At 49.9% G+C, this 19,447-nt stretch overlaps 1 protein-coding gene across 1 annotated transcript in view; it reads right to left on the reverse strand.

Moving 5' to 3' along the window:
* The window catches only part of PTK7 (protein tyrosine kinase 7 (inactive)), a 535,321-nt gene that overhangs the window by 263,683 nt on the left and 252,191 nt on the right, over positions 1-19,447 (reverse strand). Inside the window, exon 6 of the mRNA XM_069236405.1 lies at positions 18,664-18,794. Within this exon, the coding sequence (XP_069092506.1) occupies positions 18,664-18,794 (131 nt within the window). The remainder of the gene's footprint in view (positions 1-18,663; positions 18,795-19,447) is intronic.

A 19,447-nucleotide genomic window follows, 5' to 3' on the forward strand; every position in this document is an offset into this window, starting at 1 on the left:
ACACAGAAATTTCACCCTCAGCGGCGCGGGGGCGGCCGGGTGCAGTGTTAGAACAAGCGTCGGGTTCGCAATGGAAGTCAATGAGAGATCAAGGGATCTCTTCAGCGCTGCAGGCAGGCAAGGGGGGGCTTCCTCGGGGAAACCTCCACTTGGGCAAGGGAGAGGGACTCCTGGGGGTCACTTCTGCAGTGAAAGTCCGGTCCTTCAGGTCCTGGGGGCTGCGGGTGCAGGGTCTTTTCCAGGCGTCGGGACTTAGGTTTCAGAGAGTCGCGGTCAGGGGAAGCCTCGGGATTCCCTCTGCAGGCGGCGCTGTGGGGGCTCAGGGGGGACAGGTTTTGGTACTCACAGTCGTAGAGTAGTCCGGGGGTCCTCCCTGAGGTGTTGGTTCTCCACCAGCCGAGTCGGGGTCGCCGGGTGCAGTGTTGCAAGTCTCACGCTTCTTGCGGGGAGATTGCAGGGTTCTTTAAAGCTGCTTCTTTGGATAAAGTTGCAGTCTTTTTGGAGCAGGTCCGCTGTCCTCGGGAGTTTCTTGTCGTCGTCGAAGCAGGGCAGTCCTCAGAGGATTCAGAGGTCGCTGGTCCCTTTGGAAGGCGTCGCTGGAGCAGAGTTCTTTGGAAGGCAGGAGACAGGCCGGTGAGTTTCTGGAGCCAAGGCAGTTATTGTCTTCTGGTCTTCCTCTGCAGGGGTTTTCAGCTAGGCAGTCCTTCTTCTTGTTGTTGCAGGAATCTAATTTTCTAGGGTTCTGATGCCAAGGAAGGTCTCTAAGGGCTGCAGCATGTCTTATGCCACCCTGGAGACCTCTCACTCAGCACAGACACACTGCTTGCCAGCTTGTGTGTGCTAGTGAGGACAAAACGAGTAAGTCGACATGGCACTCCCCTCAGGGTGCCATGCCAGCCTCTCACTGCCTATGCAGTATAGGTAAGACACCCCTCTAGCAGGCCTTACAGCCCTAAGGCAGGGTGCACTATACCATAGGTGAGGGTACCAGTGCATGAGCATGGTACCCCTACAGTGTCTAAACAAAACCTTAGACATTGTAAGTGCAGGGTAGCCATAAGAGTATATGGTCTGGGAGTTTGTCAAACACGAACTCCACAGCACCATAATGGCTACACTGAAAACTGGGAAGTTTGGTATCAAACTTCTCAGCACAATAAATGCACACTGATGCCAGTGTACATTTTATTGTAAAATACACCACAGAGGGCACCTTAGAGGTGCCCCCTGAAACTTAACCGACTATCTGTGTAGGCTGACTAGTTTTAGCAGCCTGCCACAAACCGAGACATGTTGCTGGCCCCATGGGGAGAGTGCCTTTGTCACTCTGAGGCCAGTAACAAAGCCTGCACTGGGTGGAGATGCTAACACCTCTCCCAGGCAGGAATTGTCACACCTGGCGGTGAGCCTCAAAGGCTCACCTCCTTTGTGCCAACCCAGCAGGACACTCCAGCTAGTGGAGTTGCCCGCCCCCTCCGGCCAGGCCCCACTTTTGGCGGCAAGGCCGGAGAAGATAATGAGAAAAACAAGGAGGAGTCACTGGCCAGTCAGGACAGCCCCTAAGGTGTCCCGAGCTGAGGTGACTAACTTTTAGAAATCCTCCATCTTGCAGATGGAGGATTCCCCCAATAGGGTTAGGATTGTGACCCCCTCCCCTTGGGAGGAGGCACAAAGAGGGTGTACCCACCCTCAGGGCTAGTGGCCATTGGCTACTAACCCCCCAGACCTAAACACGCCCTTAAATTTAGTATTTAAGGGCTACCCTGAACCCTAGAAATGAAAATGTCACTTACCCAGTGTACATCTGTTCGTGGCATCAGTCGCAGTAGATTCGCATGTTCTGCAATAGCTCGCCATCTGGTGTTGGGCCGGAGTGTTACAAGTTGTTTTTCTTCGAAGAAGTCTTTCGAGTCACGGGACCGAGTGACTCCTCCTTTTGTCTCCATTGCGCATGGGCGTCGACTCCATCCTCGATTGTTTTTCCCCGCAGAGGGTGAGGTAGGAGTTGAATTGTAGTAATAGTGCCCATGCAATGGAGTGACTAAGTATGCACTTATTTAAGGTTGAGATGATACATATATAAATAATTGAAGGTAACTTCCAAACTGCTACAGGCTCCCGGGGAGGCGGGTGGGCACATGCGAATCTACTGCGACTGATGCCACGAACAGATGTACACTGGGTAAGTGACATTTTCAGTTCGATGGCATCTGTCGCTGTAGATACGCATGTTCTGCAATAGACTAGTAAGCAGTTATTTCCCCAAAAGCGGTGGATCAGCCTGTAGGAGTGGAAGTAGTCTGAAATAATGTCCTTAATACAGCTTGACCTACTGTGGCTTGTTGTGCGGATAACACGTCTACACAGTAGTGCTTGGTGAATGTGTGAGGCGTAGACCATGTGGCTGCCTTACATATTTCTTGCATTGGGATGTTTCCTAGAAAGGCCATGGTAGCACCTTTCTTTCTGGTTGAGTGTGCCCTTGGTGTAATGGGCAGCTGTCGTTTAGCTTTAAGGTAGCAGATTTGGATGCATTTAACTATCCATCTGGCTATACCTTGTTTTGAAATTGGGTTTCCTGCATGAGGTTTTTGAAATGCAATAAAGAGTTGTTTAGTCTTTCTGATGTTCTTTGTTCTGTCAATGTAATACATTAATGCTCTTTTGACATCTAATGTATGTAGTGCCCTTTCAGCTACGGTATCTGGCTGTGGAAAGAACACCGGAAGTTCCACTGTTTGATTTAGATGGAACGGTGAAATAACCTTTGGCAAAAATTTAGGATTGGTCCTTAGGACGACTTTATTTTTGTGTAGTTGTATAAAAGGTTCCTGTATAGTAAACGCCTGAATCTCGCTTACTCTTCTCAGGGAAGTAATGGCGATGAGAAATGCCACCTTCCAGGTTAGGAACTGTATGTCGCAGGAGTGCATGGGTTCAAAAGGTGGACCCATAAGTCTAGTTAGGACAACATTTAGGTTCCATGAAGGAACAGGTAGTGTTCTTGGTGGTATAATTCTCCTAAGGCCCTCCATGAATGCTTTAATGACTGGTATTTTATATAGGGAAGTTGAATAGGTAGTCTGCAGGTATGCAGATATTGCTGCAAGGTGAATCTTAATGGAAGAGAAAGCTAGGTTAGATTTTTGTAAGTGAAGCAAGTAACCCACTACATGTTCTGGAGTTGTGTGTAATGGTTGTATTTGATTAATATGGCAGTAGCAAACAAACCTCTTCCATTTACTTGCATAGCAGTGCCTGGTGGATGGCCTTCTTGCTTGTTTTATGACTTCCATACATTCTTGGGTAAGTTGTAAGTGCCCGAATTCTAGGATTTCAGGAGCCAGATTGCTAGATTCAGCGATGCTGGATCTGGGTGTCTGATCTTTTGGTTGTGCTGTGTCAACAGATCTGGCCTGTTGGGCAATTTGATGCAGGGTACCACTGATAGGTCTAGCAGCGTTGTGTACCAGGGTTGCCTTGCCCAAGTTGGTGCTATCAATATGAGTTTGAGTTTGCTTTGACTGAGTTTGTTTACCAGGTAAGGAAGGAGAGGGAGAGGAGGAAAAGCGTAAGCAAATATCCCTGACCAGTTCATCCATAGGGCATTGCCTTGGGATTGTTTGTGTGGGTATCTGGATGCGAAGTTTTGGCATTTTGCGTTCTCCCTTGTCGCAAACAAGTCTATCTGAGGTGTTCCCCAGAGTTTGAAATAAGTGTTCAGTATTTGGGGGTGAATTTCCCATTCGTGGACCTGTTGGTGATCTCGCGAGAGATTGTCTGCGAGTTGATTTTGTATCCCTGGTATAAACTGTGCAATTAGGCGAATTTGGTTGTGAATTGCCCAATGCCAAATTTTTTGTGCTAACATGCTTAACTGCGTGGAGTGCGTCCCTCCCTGCTTGTTTAGATAATACATTGTTGTCATGTTGTCTGTTTTGACGAGAATGTATTTGTGAACTATTATTGGTTGGAAAGCTTTTAGTGCTTGAAAAACTGCAAGAAGTTCTAGGTGATTGATATGCAGTTTTGTTTGATGTACGTTCCATTGTCCTTGTATGCTGTGTTGATCGAGGTGTGCTCCCCACCCTGTCATGGAAGCATCTGTTGTTATTACGTATTGTGGCACTGGGTCTTGAAAAGGCCGCCCCTTGTTTAAATTTATGTTGTTCCACCACAGAAGCGAGAGGTAAGTTTGGCGGTCTATTAACACCAGATCTAGAAGGTGACCCTGTGCTTGAGACCACTGTGATGCTAGGCATTGTTGTAAGGGCCTCATGTGCAGTCTTGCGTTTGGGACAATGGCTATGCATGATGACATCATGCCTAGGAGTTGTAATACCATCTTTGCTTGTATCTTTTGTGTTGGATACATGCGTTGTATGATGGTGTTGAAATTTTGAATTCTTTGTGGACTTGGAGTGGCTACTCCTTTTGATGTGTCTATTATGGCTCCCAGGTATTGTTGTACCTTGCGTGGCCGAATCTTGGATTTTGTGAAATTGACGGTGAACCCTAGTTTGAAGAGGGTTTGTATGATATGATTTGTGTGATTTGAGCACTCTATTAACGAATGGGCCTTGATTAGCCAGTCGTCTAGATATGGGAACACATGTATTTGCTGCCTTCTGATGTGTGCAGCGACTACCGCTAGACATTTGGTAAAGACTCTTGGTGCGGTTGTTAATCCGAAAGGCAGTACCTTGAATTGGTAATGTATTCCTTTGAATACAAACCTTAGGTATTTCCTGTGCGATGGGTGAATTGGTATATGGAAATAAGCATCCTTGAGGTCTAAAGTTGCCATGTAGTCGTGCAGCTTTAGCAATGGTAATACTTCTTGTAGTGTGACCATGTGGAAGTGGTCTGATTTGATGAAAGTGTTGACTACTCTGAGGTCTAGGATTGGTCTCAGTGTTTTGTCCTTCTTTGGTATCAGAAAGTACAGTGAGTAAACTCCTGTGTTTATTTGTGTGTTTGGCACTAATTCGATTGCATTCTTTTGCAATAGTGCCTGCACTTCTATCTCTAGGAGATTGGAATGGTGTGTTGTTAAATTTTGTGCTTTTGGTGGTATGTTTGGAGGGAACTGTAGAAATTCTATGCAGTAACCATGTTGGATAATTGCTAGAACCCAAGTGTCTGTAGTGATTTTCTCCCATGCTCTGTAATAATGACCTATTCGTCCCCCCACTGGTGTTGTGTGGAGGGGGTGAGTGACATGTGAGTCACTGTTTAGTAGTAGGGGTTTTGGGGCTTTGGAATCTTCCTCTATTTCTAGGGAATTGCCCTCCTCTATATTGTCCCCGAAAACCTCCTCTATACTGTCCTTGGTAACTGGACGGTGTGGCTTGTGAGGTGCTGGCTTGTGTGCTTTGACCCCGAAACCCCCCTCGAAAGGGCGTTTTACGGAATGAGCTGTAATTCCCTCTGCTCTGCGGGGAGTAGAGTGCGCCCATGGCTTTGGCAGTGTCCGTATCTTTTTTGAGTTTCTCAATCGCTGTGTCCACTTCTGGACCGAACAGTTCTTTTTCATTAAAAGGCATATTGAGAACTGCTTGTTGAATCTCTGGTTTAAATCCAGACGTTCGGAGCCATGCATGCCTTCTGATAGTTACAGATGTATTAATTGTCCGTGCAGCTGTATCTGCAGCGTCCATGGAGGAGCGGATCTGGTTGTTGGAGATGGCCTGTCCCTCCTCAACCACTTGTTTTGCCCTATTTTGGAAGTCTTTGGGCAGATGTTCAATGAGATGTTGCATCTCGTCCCAGTGGGCTCTGTCATAGCGCGCAAGTAGTGCCTGGGAGTTCGCGATGCGCCACTGGTTTGCAGCTTGTGCTGCGACTCTTTTACCAGCTGCATCAAACTTGCGGCTTTCTTTATCTGGGGGTGGTGCATCTCCAGATGTGAGAGAGTTGGCCCTTTTCCTAGCTGCTCCTACAACAACAGAGTCTGGTGGCAGCTGTGTTGTGATGAAAGCCGGGTCTGTAGGAGGCGGCTTATACTTTTTTTCCACCCTTGGTGTGATTGCCCTACTTTTGACCGGGTCCTTAAATATGTCTTTTGCGTGCCGGAGCATACCAGGGAGCATAGGCAGGCTTTGGTAGGAGCTGTGGGTGGAGGAGAGTGTGTTGAACAGGAAATCATCCTCGACCTGTTCTGAGTGGAGGCTTACGTTGTGAAATTGTGCTGCTCTAGCCACCACCTGAGAGTACGCGGTGCTGTCTTCTGGTGGAGATGGTTTTGTAGGGTATGCCTCTGGGCTGTTATCTGACACTGGGGCGTCGTATAGGTCCCATGCGTCCTGGTCTTGGTCACCCTGGCTCATGGTGGTGTGAGCTGGGGAGTGTGATGGCGTTTGTGCTGGTGAAACGTTAATCACGGGCGGAGGAGAGGGTGGTGGTGTAACTCTTTTCACCACTTTTGGTTGTGGTACTTGTTCCGCCTGGAACTCCAACCTTCTCTTTCTCCTAATGGGGGGAAGGGTGCTTATTTTTCCTGTCCCCTGCTGAATGAAGATACGCTTTTGCGTATGGTCCGCATCAGTTGCTTGTAGCTCTTCCTCAAACCTATGCTTCTGCATTTGGGAGGTTAGCGAGTGCTCTTCTGTATAAGAGCCTGAAGCTGGGTCGCTTGCAGTTTGTTTCGGCGTCGAAACTGTGTCTGCGTGTTTTTTCGGCTCCGAGGTGACTTTTTTCCTTTTCGGTGCCGAAACCTCTCGGCGTCGATCTGTTTCGGTGCCGCTGTCTCGGCGTCGAGCCGTGTCCACACCGGCATCTCGGTGTCGAGGCTTGTCTCCAGCACTTTCTCGGTCCCGAGAAGGCTGCGTGCCGGTGTCTCGACCGGAGTCGGACGATCTCGGCACTGTTTGGGCCTTTTTCGGTGCCGACGGTCGGTCACCGATTTTATGGGTTGAGCCATGGCCTGGTGGCAGTGGCGTCCCCTGGGCCTTGTAAATGTTTCTTTGTGTGGTTTTCGACGTCTTACTCACGGTTTGTGTATCGTCGAATCCTTCGGAGTCTGAGTCTTGGATCGAGAAGGTACCTTCCTCTTCCTGTTCCTCGAACTCCCGTCGGGCTGTCGGTGCGGACGCCATTTGAAGTCTTCTGGCTCGACGGTCTCGGAGTGTTTTTCGGGACCGGAACGCACGACAGGCCTCGCAGGTGTCTTCGCTGTGCTCAGGTGACAGGCACAGGTTGCAGACCAAGTGTTGGTCTGTGTAGGGGTATTTATTGTGGCATTTGGGGCAGAAACGGAACGGGGTCCGTTCCATCGGCGTTCTTCAGCACGCGGTCGGGCCGACCAGGCCCCGACGGAGGATCGAAAAATTACCCCGAAGGGCACCGGAGCTCTTCGATCTTCGATGCGGTGTTGAATGTAAGTATGCCGATCCCGAACGCAACAATACCGACGAAAATCTTCCGAAATTAACTATTTTTTCTGTTCCGAAACTCGGAGCGACAGGAACACGTCCGAACCCGATGGCGGAAAAAAAACAATCGAGGATGGAGTCGACGCCCATGCGCAATGGAGACAAAAGGAGGAGTCACTCGGTCCCGTGACTCGAAAGACTTCTTCGAAGAAAAACAACTTGTAACACTCCGGCCCAACACCAGATGGCGAGCTATTGCAGAACATGCGTATCTACAGCGACAGATGCCATCGAACATTAGATTCCTGCAACTACAAGAAGAAGGACTGCCCAGCTGAAAACCCCTGCAGCGGAAGACCAGAAGACGACAACTGCCTTGGCTCCAGAAACTCACCGGCCTGTCTCCTGCCTTCCAAAGATCCTGCTCCAGCGACGCCTTCCAAAGGGACCAGCGACCTCGACATCCTCTGAGGACTGCCCCTGCTTCGAAAAGACAAGAAACTCCCGAGGACAGCGGACCTGCTCCAAGAAAAGCTGCAACTTTGTTTCCAGCAGCTTTAAAGAACCCTGCAAGCTCCCCGCAAGAAGCGTGAGACTTGCAACACTGCACCCGGCGACCCCGACTCGGCTGGTGGAGATCCGACACCTCAGGAGGGACCCCAGGACTACTCTAAGACTGTGAGTACAAAAACCTGTCCCCCCTGAGCCCCCACAGCGCCGCCTGCAGAGGGAATCCCGAGGCTTCCCCTGACCGCGACTCTTTGAATCCAAAGTCCCGACGCCTGGGAGAGACCCTGCACCCGCAGCCCCCAGGACCTGAAGGACCGGACTTTCACTGGAGAAGTGACCCCCAGGAGTCCCTCTCCCTTGCCCAAGCGGAGGTTTCCCCGAGGAACCCCCCCCTTGCCTGCCTGCAGCGCTGAAGAGATCCCGAGATCTCTCATAGACTAACATTGCGAACCCGACGCTGGTTTCTACACTGCACCCGGCCGCCCCCGCGCCGCTGAGGGTGAAATTTCTGTGTGGACTTGTGTCCCCCCCGGTGCCCTACAAAACCCCCCTGGTCTGCCCTCCGAAGACGCGGGTACTTACCTGCAAGCAGACCGGAACCGGGGCACCCCCTTCTCTCCATTCTAGCCTATGTGTTTTGGGCACCACTTTGAACTCTGCACCTGACCGGCCCTGAGCTGCTGGTGTGGTGACTTTGGGGTTGCTCTGAACCCCCAACGGTGGGCTACCTTGGACCAAGAACTAAGCCCTGTAAGTGTCTTACTTACCTGGTTAACCTAACAAATACTTACCTCCCCTAGGAACTGTGAAAATTGCACTAAGTGTCCACTTTTAAAACAGCTATTTGTGAATAACTTGAAAAGTATACATGCAATTTTGATGATTTGAAGTTCCTAAAGTACTTACCTGCAATACCTTTCGAATGAGATATTACATGTAGAATTTGAACCTGTGGTTCTTAAAATAAACTAAGAAAAGATATTTTTCTATATAAAAACCTATTGGCTGGATTTGTCTCTGAGTGTGAGTACCTCATTTATTGTCTATGTGTATGTACAACAAATGCTTAACACTACTCCTTGGATAAGCCTACTGCTCGACCACACTACCACAAAATAGAGCATTAGTATTATCTCTTTTTGCCACTATCTTACCTCTAAGGGGAACCCTTGGACTCTGTGCATGCTATTCCTTACTTTGAAATAGCACATACAGAGCCAACTTCCTACAGCAGGCCTCAGCACACTTTCAATTGTAAACATAGCATCAGCAAAGGCAAAAAGTCAGGGGGCAACCATGCCAAGGAGGCATTTCCTTACACTCTCCTTTAACACTGGCATCAGTGTGGGTTTATTATTCTGAGAAGTTTGATACTAAACTTCCCAGTATTCAGTGTAGCCATTATGGAGCTGTGGAGTTCGTTTTTGACAGACTCCCAGACCATATATTCTTATGGCTACCCTGCACTTACAATGTCTAAGGTTTTGCTTAGACACCCAGTGCAGGCTTTGTTACTGGCCTCAGAGTGACAAAGGCACTCTCCCCATGGGGCCAGCAACATGTCTCTAGTGTGGCAGGCTGCTGGAACCAGTCAGCCTACACAGATAGTTGGATACAGTTTCAGGGGGCACCTCTAAGGTGCCCTCTGGGGTGTGTTTCACAATAAAATGTACACTGGCATCAGTGTGCATTTATTGTGCTGAGAAGTTTGATACCAAACTTCCCAGTTTTTAGTGTAGCCATTATGGTGCTGTGGAGTTCGTGTTTGACAGACTCCCAGACCATATACTCTTATGGCTACCCTGCACTTACAATGTCTAAGGTTAGGCTTAGACACTGTAGGGGCACAGTGCTCATGCACTGGTGCCCTCACCTATGGTATAGTGCACCCTGCCTTAGGGCTGTAAGGCCTGCTAGAGGGGTGACTTATCTATACTTGCATAGGCAGTGAGAGGCTGGCATGGCACCCTGAGGGGAGTGCCATGTCGACTTACTCATTTTGTCCTCACCAGCACACACAAGCTGGCAAGCAGTGTGTCTGTGCTGAGTGAGGGGTCTCCAGGGTGGCATAAGACATGCTGCAGCCCTTAGAGACCTTCCCTGGCATCAGGGCCCTTGGTACCAGAGGTACCAGTTACAAGGGACTTACCTAGATGCCAGGGTGTGCCAATTGTGGATACAAAAGTACAGGTTAGGGAAAGAACACTGGTGCTGGGGCCTGGTTAGCAGGCCTCAGCACACTTTCAATTCAAAACATAGCATCAGCAAAGGCAAAAAGTCAGGGGGTAACCATGCCAAGAAGGCATTTCCTTACACAGTCACATTCTCCCATTATTTTGGGCCTCTACAGGAGCCCCTGTTGCAACCCAGATCAAAATGAGTTCTGGTTCCTGAAGGTCAGACAGGGCCGTGACTTCATCTCACAATATCTTCAGAAACTTAAGGGTTGGGAAGACTATAATGATTCCAGGATCCAGCAAACCATCTCCAGCCAGCAAACTCACAGTGGGATTGAATGAAGGGTGATTGACTCCAGATCTTTCCGGTTTGCAGAAGGGAGATGGGGGTACAAGCACCCGCAGGCAGAGGTCTGAGAGGGGACAGGCTCTCTCTCTTTTTTTCGATCAGTGAAGGCGAATGGGCAGTTCCTTGACCTAAAGGATACTCTTTCAGTTTTGACTCCTCATGAGAAGCAGGATAGACTGAGTCTATTGAGCTGCCCGCAGGCAGGTTCCTGCTACCGGCTGAAGCAGTGCAGATCTTCAGGTGGCCAAGTCCTCCTCCGCTCCCCATGGCACAGGAGCAAGGGACACCAAGTGTTTTTCAGAGTTGGCCCAAGCCTGAAAAGGACAGTGAAAGATACAAGCCTTGGTCAGGAATTACCTCCCTTACACCTGTGTGCAGACCTCCTCAGTGCCACAATAACAAAGGAAAACCAAGTATTGGCTGAGGAGTCCAGCATGCATACCACTCGGGTGTTGAGCGTAGGATGCCAAGCCTCAGACAGTGTTTTGAGTACTAGCCTCAGACTATGGTTTGGTTCTGGTTGCAGGGTGTCATGGGAGATCACCACAAGAGAGGAAATGTGAAAAGGGTTAGTTGAAAGGAGAACTGGTAAAGGGAATGGATAGAAACATCCCCCCACCTACCAGATACACAGGCTTCGGAGACTGAAATTGTGCACTAGCAGCCTGGTATATCCAAGATGGATATTATCAGCTCAGACACAAAGGTTAGCACCATTTTGTGCATCAGAGTTCACTTAGAGTTCACATGGACCCTAGCATGAACAGTTCGATCTGGTCCAACCTTCAGGACTGGAACTCGTGGGCTACGAGCTCCTGCCAAGTCATGGCATACCCGTGAGAGTTACTCTCACAAACTCTGCAATGCGTTAACTACTTCATTCAGGCTTCTCAAGAAGGAAGTTAAAGCCTTACTACTAGAAACACGTGTCATAAGTGAACTTGTGTGGAACTGTCACATCCAGCCTTCTCATTATTGTATACCATAGTTACTAGGCCTCGCACCTCACACTCTTTATAAGAGGACTCTTCCCAGCCTCTCATACACCTAATTAGTTATTGTACACAATTTCTGTTTGTATCTTGCTCTTCAAACTCTATGTACAGCATATGTTAGGTGACTGATGTCTTTTCTGTACTGCAACCATTAGCTTTCTTTGTACAGAGCTCTGATACCGTGAAGGTCATGTCCACATGTTGTAAAACACTAAAAATAAATAACAAATGCGTGCTAGCACAGGTCATCTTCTGCTATTAAGGAGGCACTGTGAGAAAGTGGCCTCTTTTTAGCCTGGTTACGCCCCCACTTTTGGCCTGTTTGTGAGCGTGTGTCAGTGTGTTTTTACTGTGTCACTGGGATCCTGCTAGCCAGGACCTCAGTGCTCATAGTTTGTGGCCTAATGTGTGTGTTGTCAGTAGTGCTTGACTGTGTCACTGAGGCTCAGCTAACCAGAACCTCAGTGCTTACGCTCTCTCTTCTTTTAAATTTGTCACTGTAAGCCAGTGACTTCACTTACCAATTTCACTTGGCACACTGGGCCCACCTTATGAGTCCCTAGTATATGGTACCTAGGTACCCATGGCATTGGGGTTCCAGGAGATCCCTATGGGCTGCAGCATTTCTTTTGCCACCCATAAGGAGCTCAGACAAACCCTTCCACGGACCTGCCATTGCAGCCTGCGTGAAATAGTGCACACATTATTTCGCAGCCATTTTCACTGCAATTGTAACTTACAAGTCGCCAATATGTACAACCTTCATTTAATGAAGGCTACGTGCAAAGTTACTAAATGTGAGGGCACCCTTGCACTAGCAAAGGTGCCCCCACATAGTTCAGGGCCATTTCCCGGGACTTTGTGAGTGCAGGGACTGCCTATATGTAGCTTCACAATGGTAACTCCGATTATGGCCATATTACATGTCTAAGATCATGGAATTGTCCCCCCGATTCCAAATCTGGTATTGGGGAGCCAATTCCATGCATCCTGGGGGCTCCACTATGGACCCCCAGTACTGCCAAACCAGCTCTGAGGCTTGCACTGCAGCTACAGCTGCTGCCACCTCACAGACAGGGTTCTGCCCTCCTGGGGTCTGAGCAGCCCAGTCCCATGAAGGCAGAACAAAGCATTTCCTCAGAGAGCAGGGTGTTACACTCTCTCCCTTTGGAAATAGGTGTTACAGGCTGGGGAGGGGTAGTCTACACAGCCTATGGAAATGCTTTCAAGGGCATAGATGGTGCCCTCCTTGCATAAGCCAGTCTACACCGGATCAGGGACCCCTTGTCCACTGCTCTGGCGCGAAACTGGACAGAGGAAACGGGAGTGACCACTCCCCTGTCCATCACCACCCTAGGGGTGGTGCCCAGAGCTCCTCCAGTGTGTCCCAGATTTCAGCCATCTTGCTTTGCAAGGTGTGGGGACACTCTGGAGGCCTCTGAGTGGCCAGTGCCAGCAGGTGACGTCAGAGACCCCTCCTGATAGGTCCTTACCTGACAAGGTAGCCAATCCCCCTCTCACGGCTATTTAGGGTCTCTCCTGTGGGTTCTCTTCAGATTATGCTTGCAAGTTTCCTTCAGGAATCCTCTGCAACCACTACTTCATCCTTTGACCTTGGATCGACCGAAGACTGCTCCAGGAACCGCTGTCACAGCAACAAAGTATCTACAAGGGATACTTTTCTTCTGCAACCTCAGCTTCGAATCAGCAACAGTTTCCATGGTGTGCACACTCTGGGGACTCCCTATCTTCACCCTGCACCAGAAGGACCAAAGAAATCTCCAGTGGGGTGACGGAGTCACTTCCCTGCTCCAGCAGGCACCTTATCAGACAACGACCGGTACCCTTGGACTCCTCTCACAGCGACAAGCGTGCTCCTAAGGACACAGAGGGCGGATATCATCGACATAGACTGTCCTGAGGTCCTGCTGATGCAATTTGGAGGAGGTAAGACCTTGCCTTCCCCGAGAACGACATTACCCCTGTGAACTGCGTCGTATTCTCCTTCTGAGGCCTCTGTGCACTATTTGCTCAATTCTTTCGTGTGCAGCCTGGCCCAGGTCCCCAGCACTCCATCCTGCGACGCTCAACTCGCTTCCTTTGTTGTGCTGCACCAAGCACGTTTTGAACCTCCTTCGTCCCTGTGTTCTGGGACTCTCGTGGGTGCTGTCTGGCATCCTGAGGGCTCTCTAAAGTGCTGAGAGCCCCCTCTTCCTCCTCACACAGAGTTGAGGCACCTGGGTCCAGCCAGTGCTATTTTGACACAAAACGCACGTACCAAGGCTTGTTGGCGACTTCCAACACAAAATCACGTCTGCATCCATCTTCACGTCGTGTGACATCCTTTGCATCAAGCAGGAACCCGCTGGCATCTTCCTAGGGTGCATTCCTGCAGTCCTCGACTAACCGGGGGCTCCTCTTTCGCACCCTCGTCTGAGCTGGCGGCGGCTCCTGTCCTTCCTGGAACTCCTTTCGACTTCTGGACTTGGTCCCCTTCTTTTGCAGGTCTTCAGGTCCAGGAATCCAGCATTAGTTGTTTGGAGACTTGGTTGGTTACTACAATAATCCATATCATGAGGTGTAGTGTGTGCTAAGGAAGCTTGCAATACTTTACTCCTGTTTTTCTGTGCTCTGGGGTGTACTTACTGTATTCTTACTCTCCCAGGAATTCTGCACACACAACACATGTCTAGGGGGGAATTTGTGATTCCCATTCCACTTTCTTAGTATATCGTTTGTGTTGCCCCTAGACCTATTTTCTCCCATTGCATTCTATAGCATTTCCTATTGTTTGCACTGTTCTATGACTATTAACTTGTCTAATTTTGGTGTCTAGTGTATATATTATGTATAATACGTCCCTCCAGAAGGAGTATTCTCTCTAAGATATTTTTGGTACTGTGTCACTGTAGGAAAACGGCTCCCTGTTGCAGTTACACCCCCCCACCCACTTTTTGCCTCATATTGATGCTGACTTGACAGTGTGTGCTGGGACCCTGCTAACCAGGCCCCAGCACCAGTGTTCTTTCACTTAAAATTTACCATTGTCTCCACAATTGGCACAACCCTGGCACCCAGGTAAGTCCCTTGTAACTGGTACCAAGGGCCCTGTGACCAGGGAAGGTCCCTAAGCGCTGCAGCATATGTTGTGCCACCCCAAGGGACCCCTCACCTAACACATGCACACTGCCATTGCAGAGTGTGTGTGTGTTGGTGGGGAGAAAAAGGCAAAGTCGACATGGCATCTCCCTCAGGAAACCATGCACACAAAATGCTGCCTGTGGCATAGGTTAGTCACCCTCTAGCAGGCCTTACAGCCCGAAGGCAGGGTGCACTATACCACAGGTGAGGGCATAGCTGCATGAGCAATATGCCCCTACAGTGTTTAAGTCTATTCTTAGACATTGTAAGTACAGTGTGGCCATATTAAGTGTATGGTCTGGGAGTTTGTCAAAAACAAACTCCACAGCTCCATAATGGCTGCACTGAATGCTGGGAAGTTTGGTATCAAACTTCTCAGAATAATAAACCCACACTGATGCCAGTGTTGGATTAATTAAAAAATGCACACAGAGGGCATCTTAGAGATGCCCCCTGTATTTTACCCAATCCTTCAGTGCAGGACTGACTGGTCTGTGCCAGCCTGCTGCTGAGAGACGAGTTTCTGACCCTCTGAGGCCAGAAACAAAGTCTGCTCTGGGTGGAGGTGCTTCACACCTCCCCCCTGCAGGAACTGTAACACTAACACCTAGCAGTGAGCCTCAAAGGCTCAGGCTTCGTGTTACAATGCCCCAGGGCACTCCAGCTAGTGGAGATGCCCGCCCCCTGGACAGCCCCCACTTTTGGCGGCAAGTCCAGGGGAGATAATGAGAAAAACAAGGAGGAGTCACCCACCAGTCAGGACACCCCCTAAGGTGTCCTGAGCTGAGGTGACCCCTGACTTTAGAAATCCTCCATCTTGATCTTGGAGGATTCCCCCAATAGGAATAGGGATGTGCCCCCCTCCCCTCAGGGAGGAGGCACAAAGAGGGTGTAGCGACCCTCCAGGACAGCAGCCATTGGCTATTGCCCTCCCAGACCTAAACACACCCCTAAATTTAGTATTTAGGGGCGACCCTGAACCCAGGAAATCAGATTTGTGCAACCTGAAGAAACAAGGACTGCTGACCTACAAGCCTGCAGAGAAGACGGAAGACAACAACTGCTTTGGGCCCAGCCCTACCGGCCTGTCTCCTGACTCGAAAACCTGCAACCAATGATGCATCCAACAGGGACCAGCGACCTCAGAAGCCTCAGAGGACTGCCCTGAACCTAAGGACCAAGAAATTCCCATGAGCAGCGGCTCTGCTCAACTTCAACAACAACTTTGCAACTTTAAAGAACTTCACTCTTCCCGCCGGAAGCGCAAGACTTCACACTCTGCACTTGACGCCCCCGGCTCAAGATCCAAAGAACCAACACCACAGGGAGTACTCCCCGGCGACTGCGACCCCGTGAGTAGCCCAAAACGACCCCCCTGGATCCCCACAGCGACGGCGGCAGAGAGAATCCAGAGGCTCCCCCTGACCGAGACTGCCTGTAAGGAAATGCCTCCTTGGCATGGTTGCCCCCTGACTTTTTGCCTTTGCTGATGCTATGTTTACAATTGAAAGTGTGCTGAGGCCTGCTAACCAGGCCCCAGCACCAGTGTTCTTTCCCTAACCTGTACTTTTGTATCCACAATTGGCAGACCCTGGCATCCAGATAAGTCCCTTGTAACTGGTACTTCTAGTACCAAGGGCCCTGATGCCAAGGAAGGTCTCTTAGGGCTGCAGCATGTCTTATGCCACCCTGGAGATCTCTCACTCAGCACAGACACACTGCTTGCCAGCTTGTGTGTGCTAGTGAGGACAAAACGAGTAAGTCGACATGGCACTCCCCTCAGGGTGCCATGCCAGCCTCTCACTGCCTATGCAGTATAGGTAAGACACCCCTCTAGCAGGCATTACAGCCCTAAGGCAGGGTGCACTATACCATAGGTGAGGGTACCAGTGCATGAGCATGGTACCCCTACAGTGTCTAAACAAAACCTTAAACATTGTAAGTGCAGGGTAGCCATAAGAGTATATGGTCTGGGAGTCTGTCAAACACGAACTCCACAGCACCATAATGGCTACACTGAAAACTGGGAAGTTTGGTATCAAACTTCTCAGCACAATAAATGCACACTGATGCCAGTGTACATTTTATTGTAAACTACACCCCAGAGGGCACCTTAGAGGTGCCCCCTGAAACCTTAACCGACTATCTGTGTAGGCTGACTGGTTCCAGCAGCCTGCCACACTAGAGACATGTTGCTGGCCCCATGGGGAGAGTGCCTTTGTCACTCTGAGGCCAGTAACAAAGCCTGCACTGGGTGGAGATGCTAACACCTCCCCCAGGCAGGAGCTGTAACACCTGGCGGTGAGCCTCAAAGGCTCATCCCTTTGTCACAGCACCGCAGGACACTCCAGCTAGTGGAGTTGCCTGCCCCCTCCGGCCACGGCCCCCACTTTTGGCGGCAAGGCCGGAGGAAACAAAGAAAACAACAAGGAGGAGTCACTGGCCAGTCAGGACAGCCCCTAAGGTGTCCTGAGCTGAAGTGACTCTAACTTTTAGAAATCCTCCATCTTGCAGATGGAGGATTCCGCCAATAGGATTAGGGATGTGACCCCCTCCCCTTGGGAGGAGGCACAAAGAGGGTGTACTCACCCTCAGGGCTAGTAGCCATTGGCTACTAACCCCCCAGACCTAAACATGCCCTTAAATTTAGTATTTAAGGGCTCCCCTGAACCGAAGAATTTAGATTCCTGAAACTACAAGAAGAGGACTGCTGAGCTGAAAAACCCCTGCAGAGGAAGAACAGAAGCCACCAACTGCTTTGGCTCCAGACTTACCTGCCTGTCTCCTGCCTTCCAAAAGAAACCTGCTCCAGCGACGCTTTCCAAGGGACCAGCGACCTCTGAATCCTCTGAGGACTGCCCTGCTTCGAGAAAGACAAGAAACTCCCGAGGACAGCGGCCCTGCTCCAAAAGAGCTGCAACTTTGTTTCGAGTAGCAGATTTAAAGACCCCTGCAACTCCCCGCAAGAAGCGTGAGACTTGCAACACTGCACCCGGCGACCCCGACTCGACTGGTGGAGAACCAACACCTCAGGGAGGACCCTCCGGCGACTCTACGACTGTGAGTAACCAAAGTTGTCCCCCCTGAGTCCCCACAGCGACACCTGCAGAGGGAATCCCGAGGCTCCCCCTGACCGCGACTGCCTGAACTCCATTTCCCGATGGCTGGAAAAGACCCTGCACCCGCAGCCCCCAGCACCTAAAGAAACGGAACTCCTGTGCAGGAGTGACCCCCAGGAGGCCCTCTCCCTTGCCCAGGTGGTGGCTACCCCGAGGAGCCCCCCCCCCCCTTGCCTGCCTGCAACGCTGAAGAGATCCCTTGATCTCTCATAAGAAACCATTGAAAACCTGACGCGTGTTTGCACACGGCACCCGGCCGCCCCCGCTACCAATCCGCGATGAAGCTGTAAATAACAGAAAATGAAAAACAGTAGCATGAAAGTGTTTGTTCTTTTATAGGAGGCTCACGCAATTTGCTGCCTGGTACCACAACCCTCCCCAAAAAATAAGATAGTGGGGGCAACTGAGGAGTTGGCGGGGAGAGGAAGTGTCTGGGAAGGGAGAAGCAGCACATAAGAGAACACAGGGCAGGGGAGAAAAACATCAGAGAGCTTGGGAGGCAGGGGGCTGGTGGGCGAGACACGCATGAGACAGCGTACAACAGAACTTGAGGGAGACAGCAACAAGGCGAAGGGAGGGGAATATTTAGTGAAGAAGCACACCAAGGCAAGAACTGAAAAACACATGGAGTGCATAACCCAAAGAAAAAGAAAGAAAGCAGTTCCCTAAAGGTGAGCCGATAGAAGCCAGCGAATCAGAGAGATAGGAGAGTAGCTATGCTCCAGGGGAGGGATAAAGATTTGATGGACAAGGAACACCACTAAATAAGAAGCAAGCAAATGAGTGACAAGAATACCAAACAATGGTAAGCGACTGGCAAGCTCTAAGACCCTGTAAGTTCTTGGAAAGCCCACAATAGATCCAGCTCTGTCTGGTAAACTCAATGTAGAAAACGAGCTGTGGACACTTAAGGAGATCACGCTTAAAGACGAGCCTACAAAAGATATGAAATGCAAGTAAAGTAATAAACCCCACACAACATCACAAATATGAACTCACCAGCCAAGCGGAGAGTGGCTTCCAGGACGGTGGGCTTTCCACGCTGCCCTCGGCCAACGCACTGGTACGTACCAGCACTACGTGCCTTCACCTGGGTTAGATGGAGAGTCCCGTTGGGAAACACCGTGACACTGAGGACGATAAGAGACAGGCATGCTATTTAGACCGAGAATGTCAACCTCTATCCAACTGTTTGAACAGAGTGCTTGGAGGCCTCCACTATACACACCTTACAGGACGTCAATATCATCACCTGACGGACCTCCCAGATATTAAAAATGCTTAGATAGCCCTACCTGACATACAAATATAAGGGCTTGCAGACAACAACAGATGTTATCACCAGATGTACCTGACAAACAAGCACTTGTAAACCCTCATTATATACAACACAGACATTATTAAGCAACAGATGTACTCACTAGATAGACCTCAAATACATTAAAAGCTCCTGAGTGCCCTCTACAGATGCACGGCGTTGTACAAGTGCTTTAAGGAGCTGTAAACACACTTTCCATACATTAGCAAGCACCTGCATGCCCTTGGTAGAGGTACCTTACGGACATTAACAAGTACACGCGGTAAGGCTTCGCAATGGATGAACGAGGAGCACCTCTCAGAGGTCCTGATCAGACGCACTGTAAGGAAATGCCTCCTTGGCATGGTTGCCCCCTGACTTTTTGCCTTTGCTGATGCTATGTTTACAATTGAAAGTGTGCTGAGGTCTGCTAACCAGGCCCCAGCACCAGTGTTCTTTCCCTAACCTGTACTTTTGTATCCACAA

Source organism: Pleurodeles waltl, chromosome 5 (assembly GCF_031143425.1).
Source record: "Pleurodeles waltl isolate 20211129_DDA chromosome 5, aPleWal1.hap1.20221129, whole genome shotgun sequence".
In the NCBI taxonomy this organism is placed as follows: Eukaryota; Metazoa; Chordata; class Amphibia; order Caudata; family Salamandridae; genus Pleurodeles; species Pleurodeles waltl.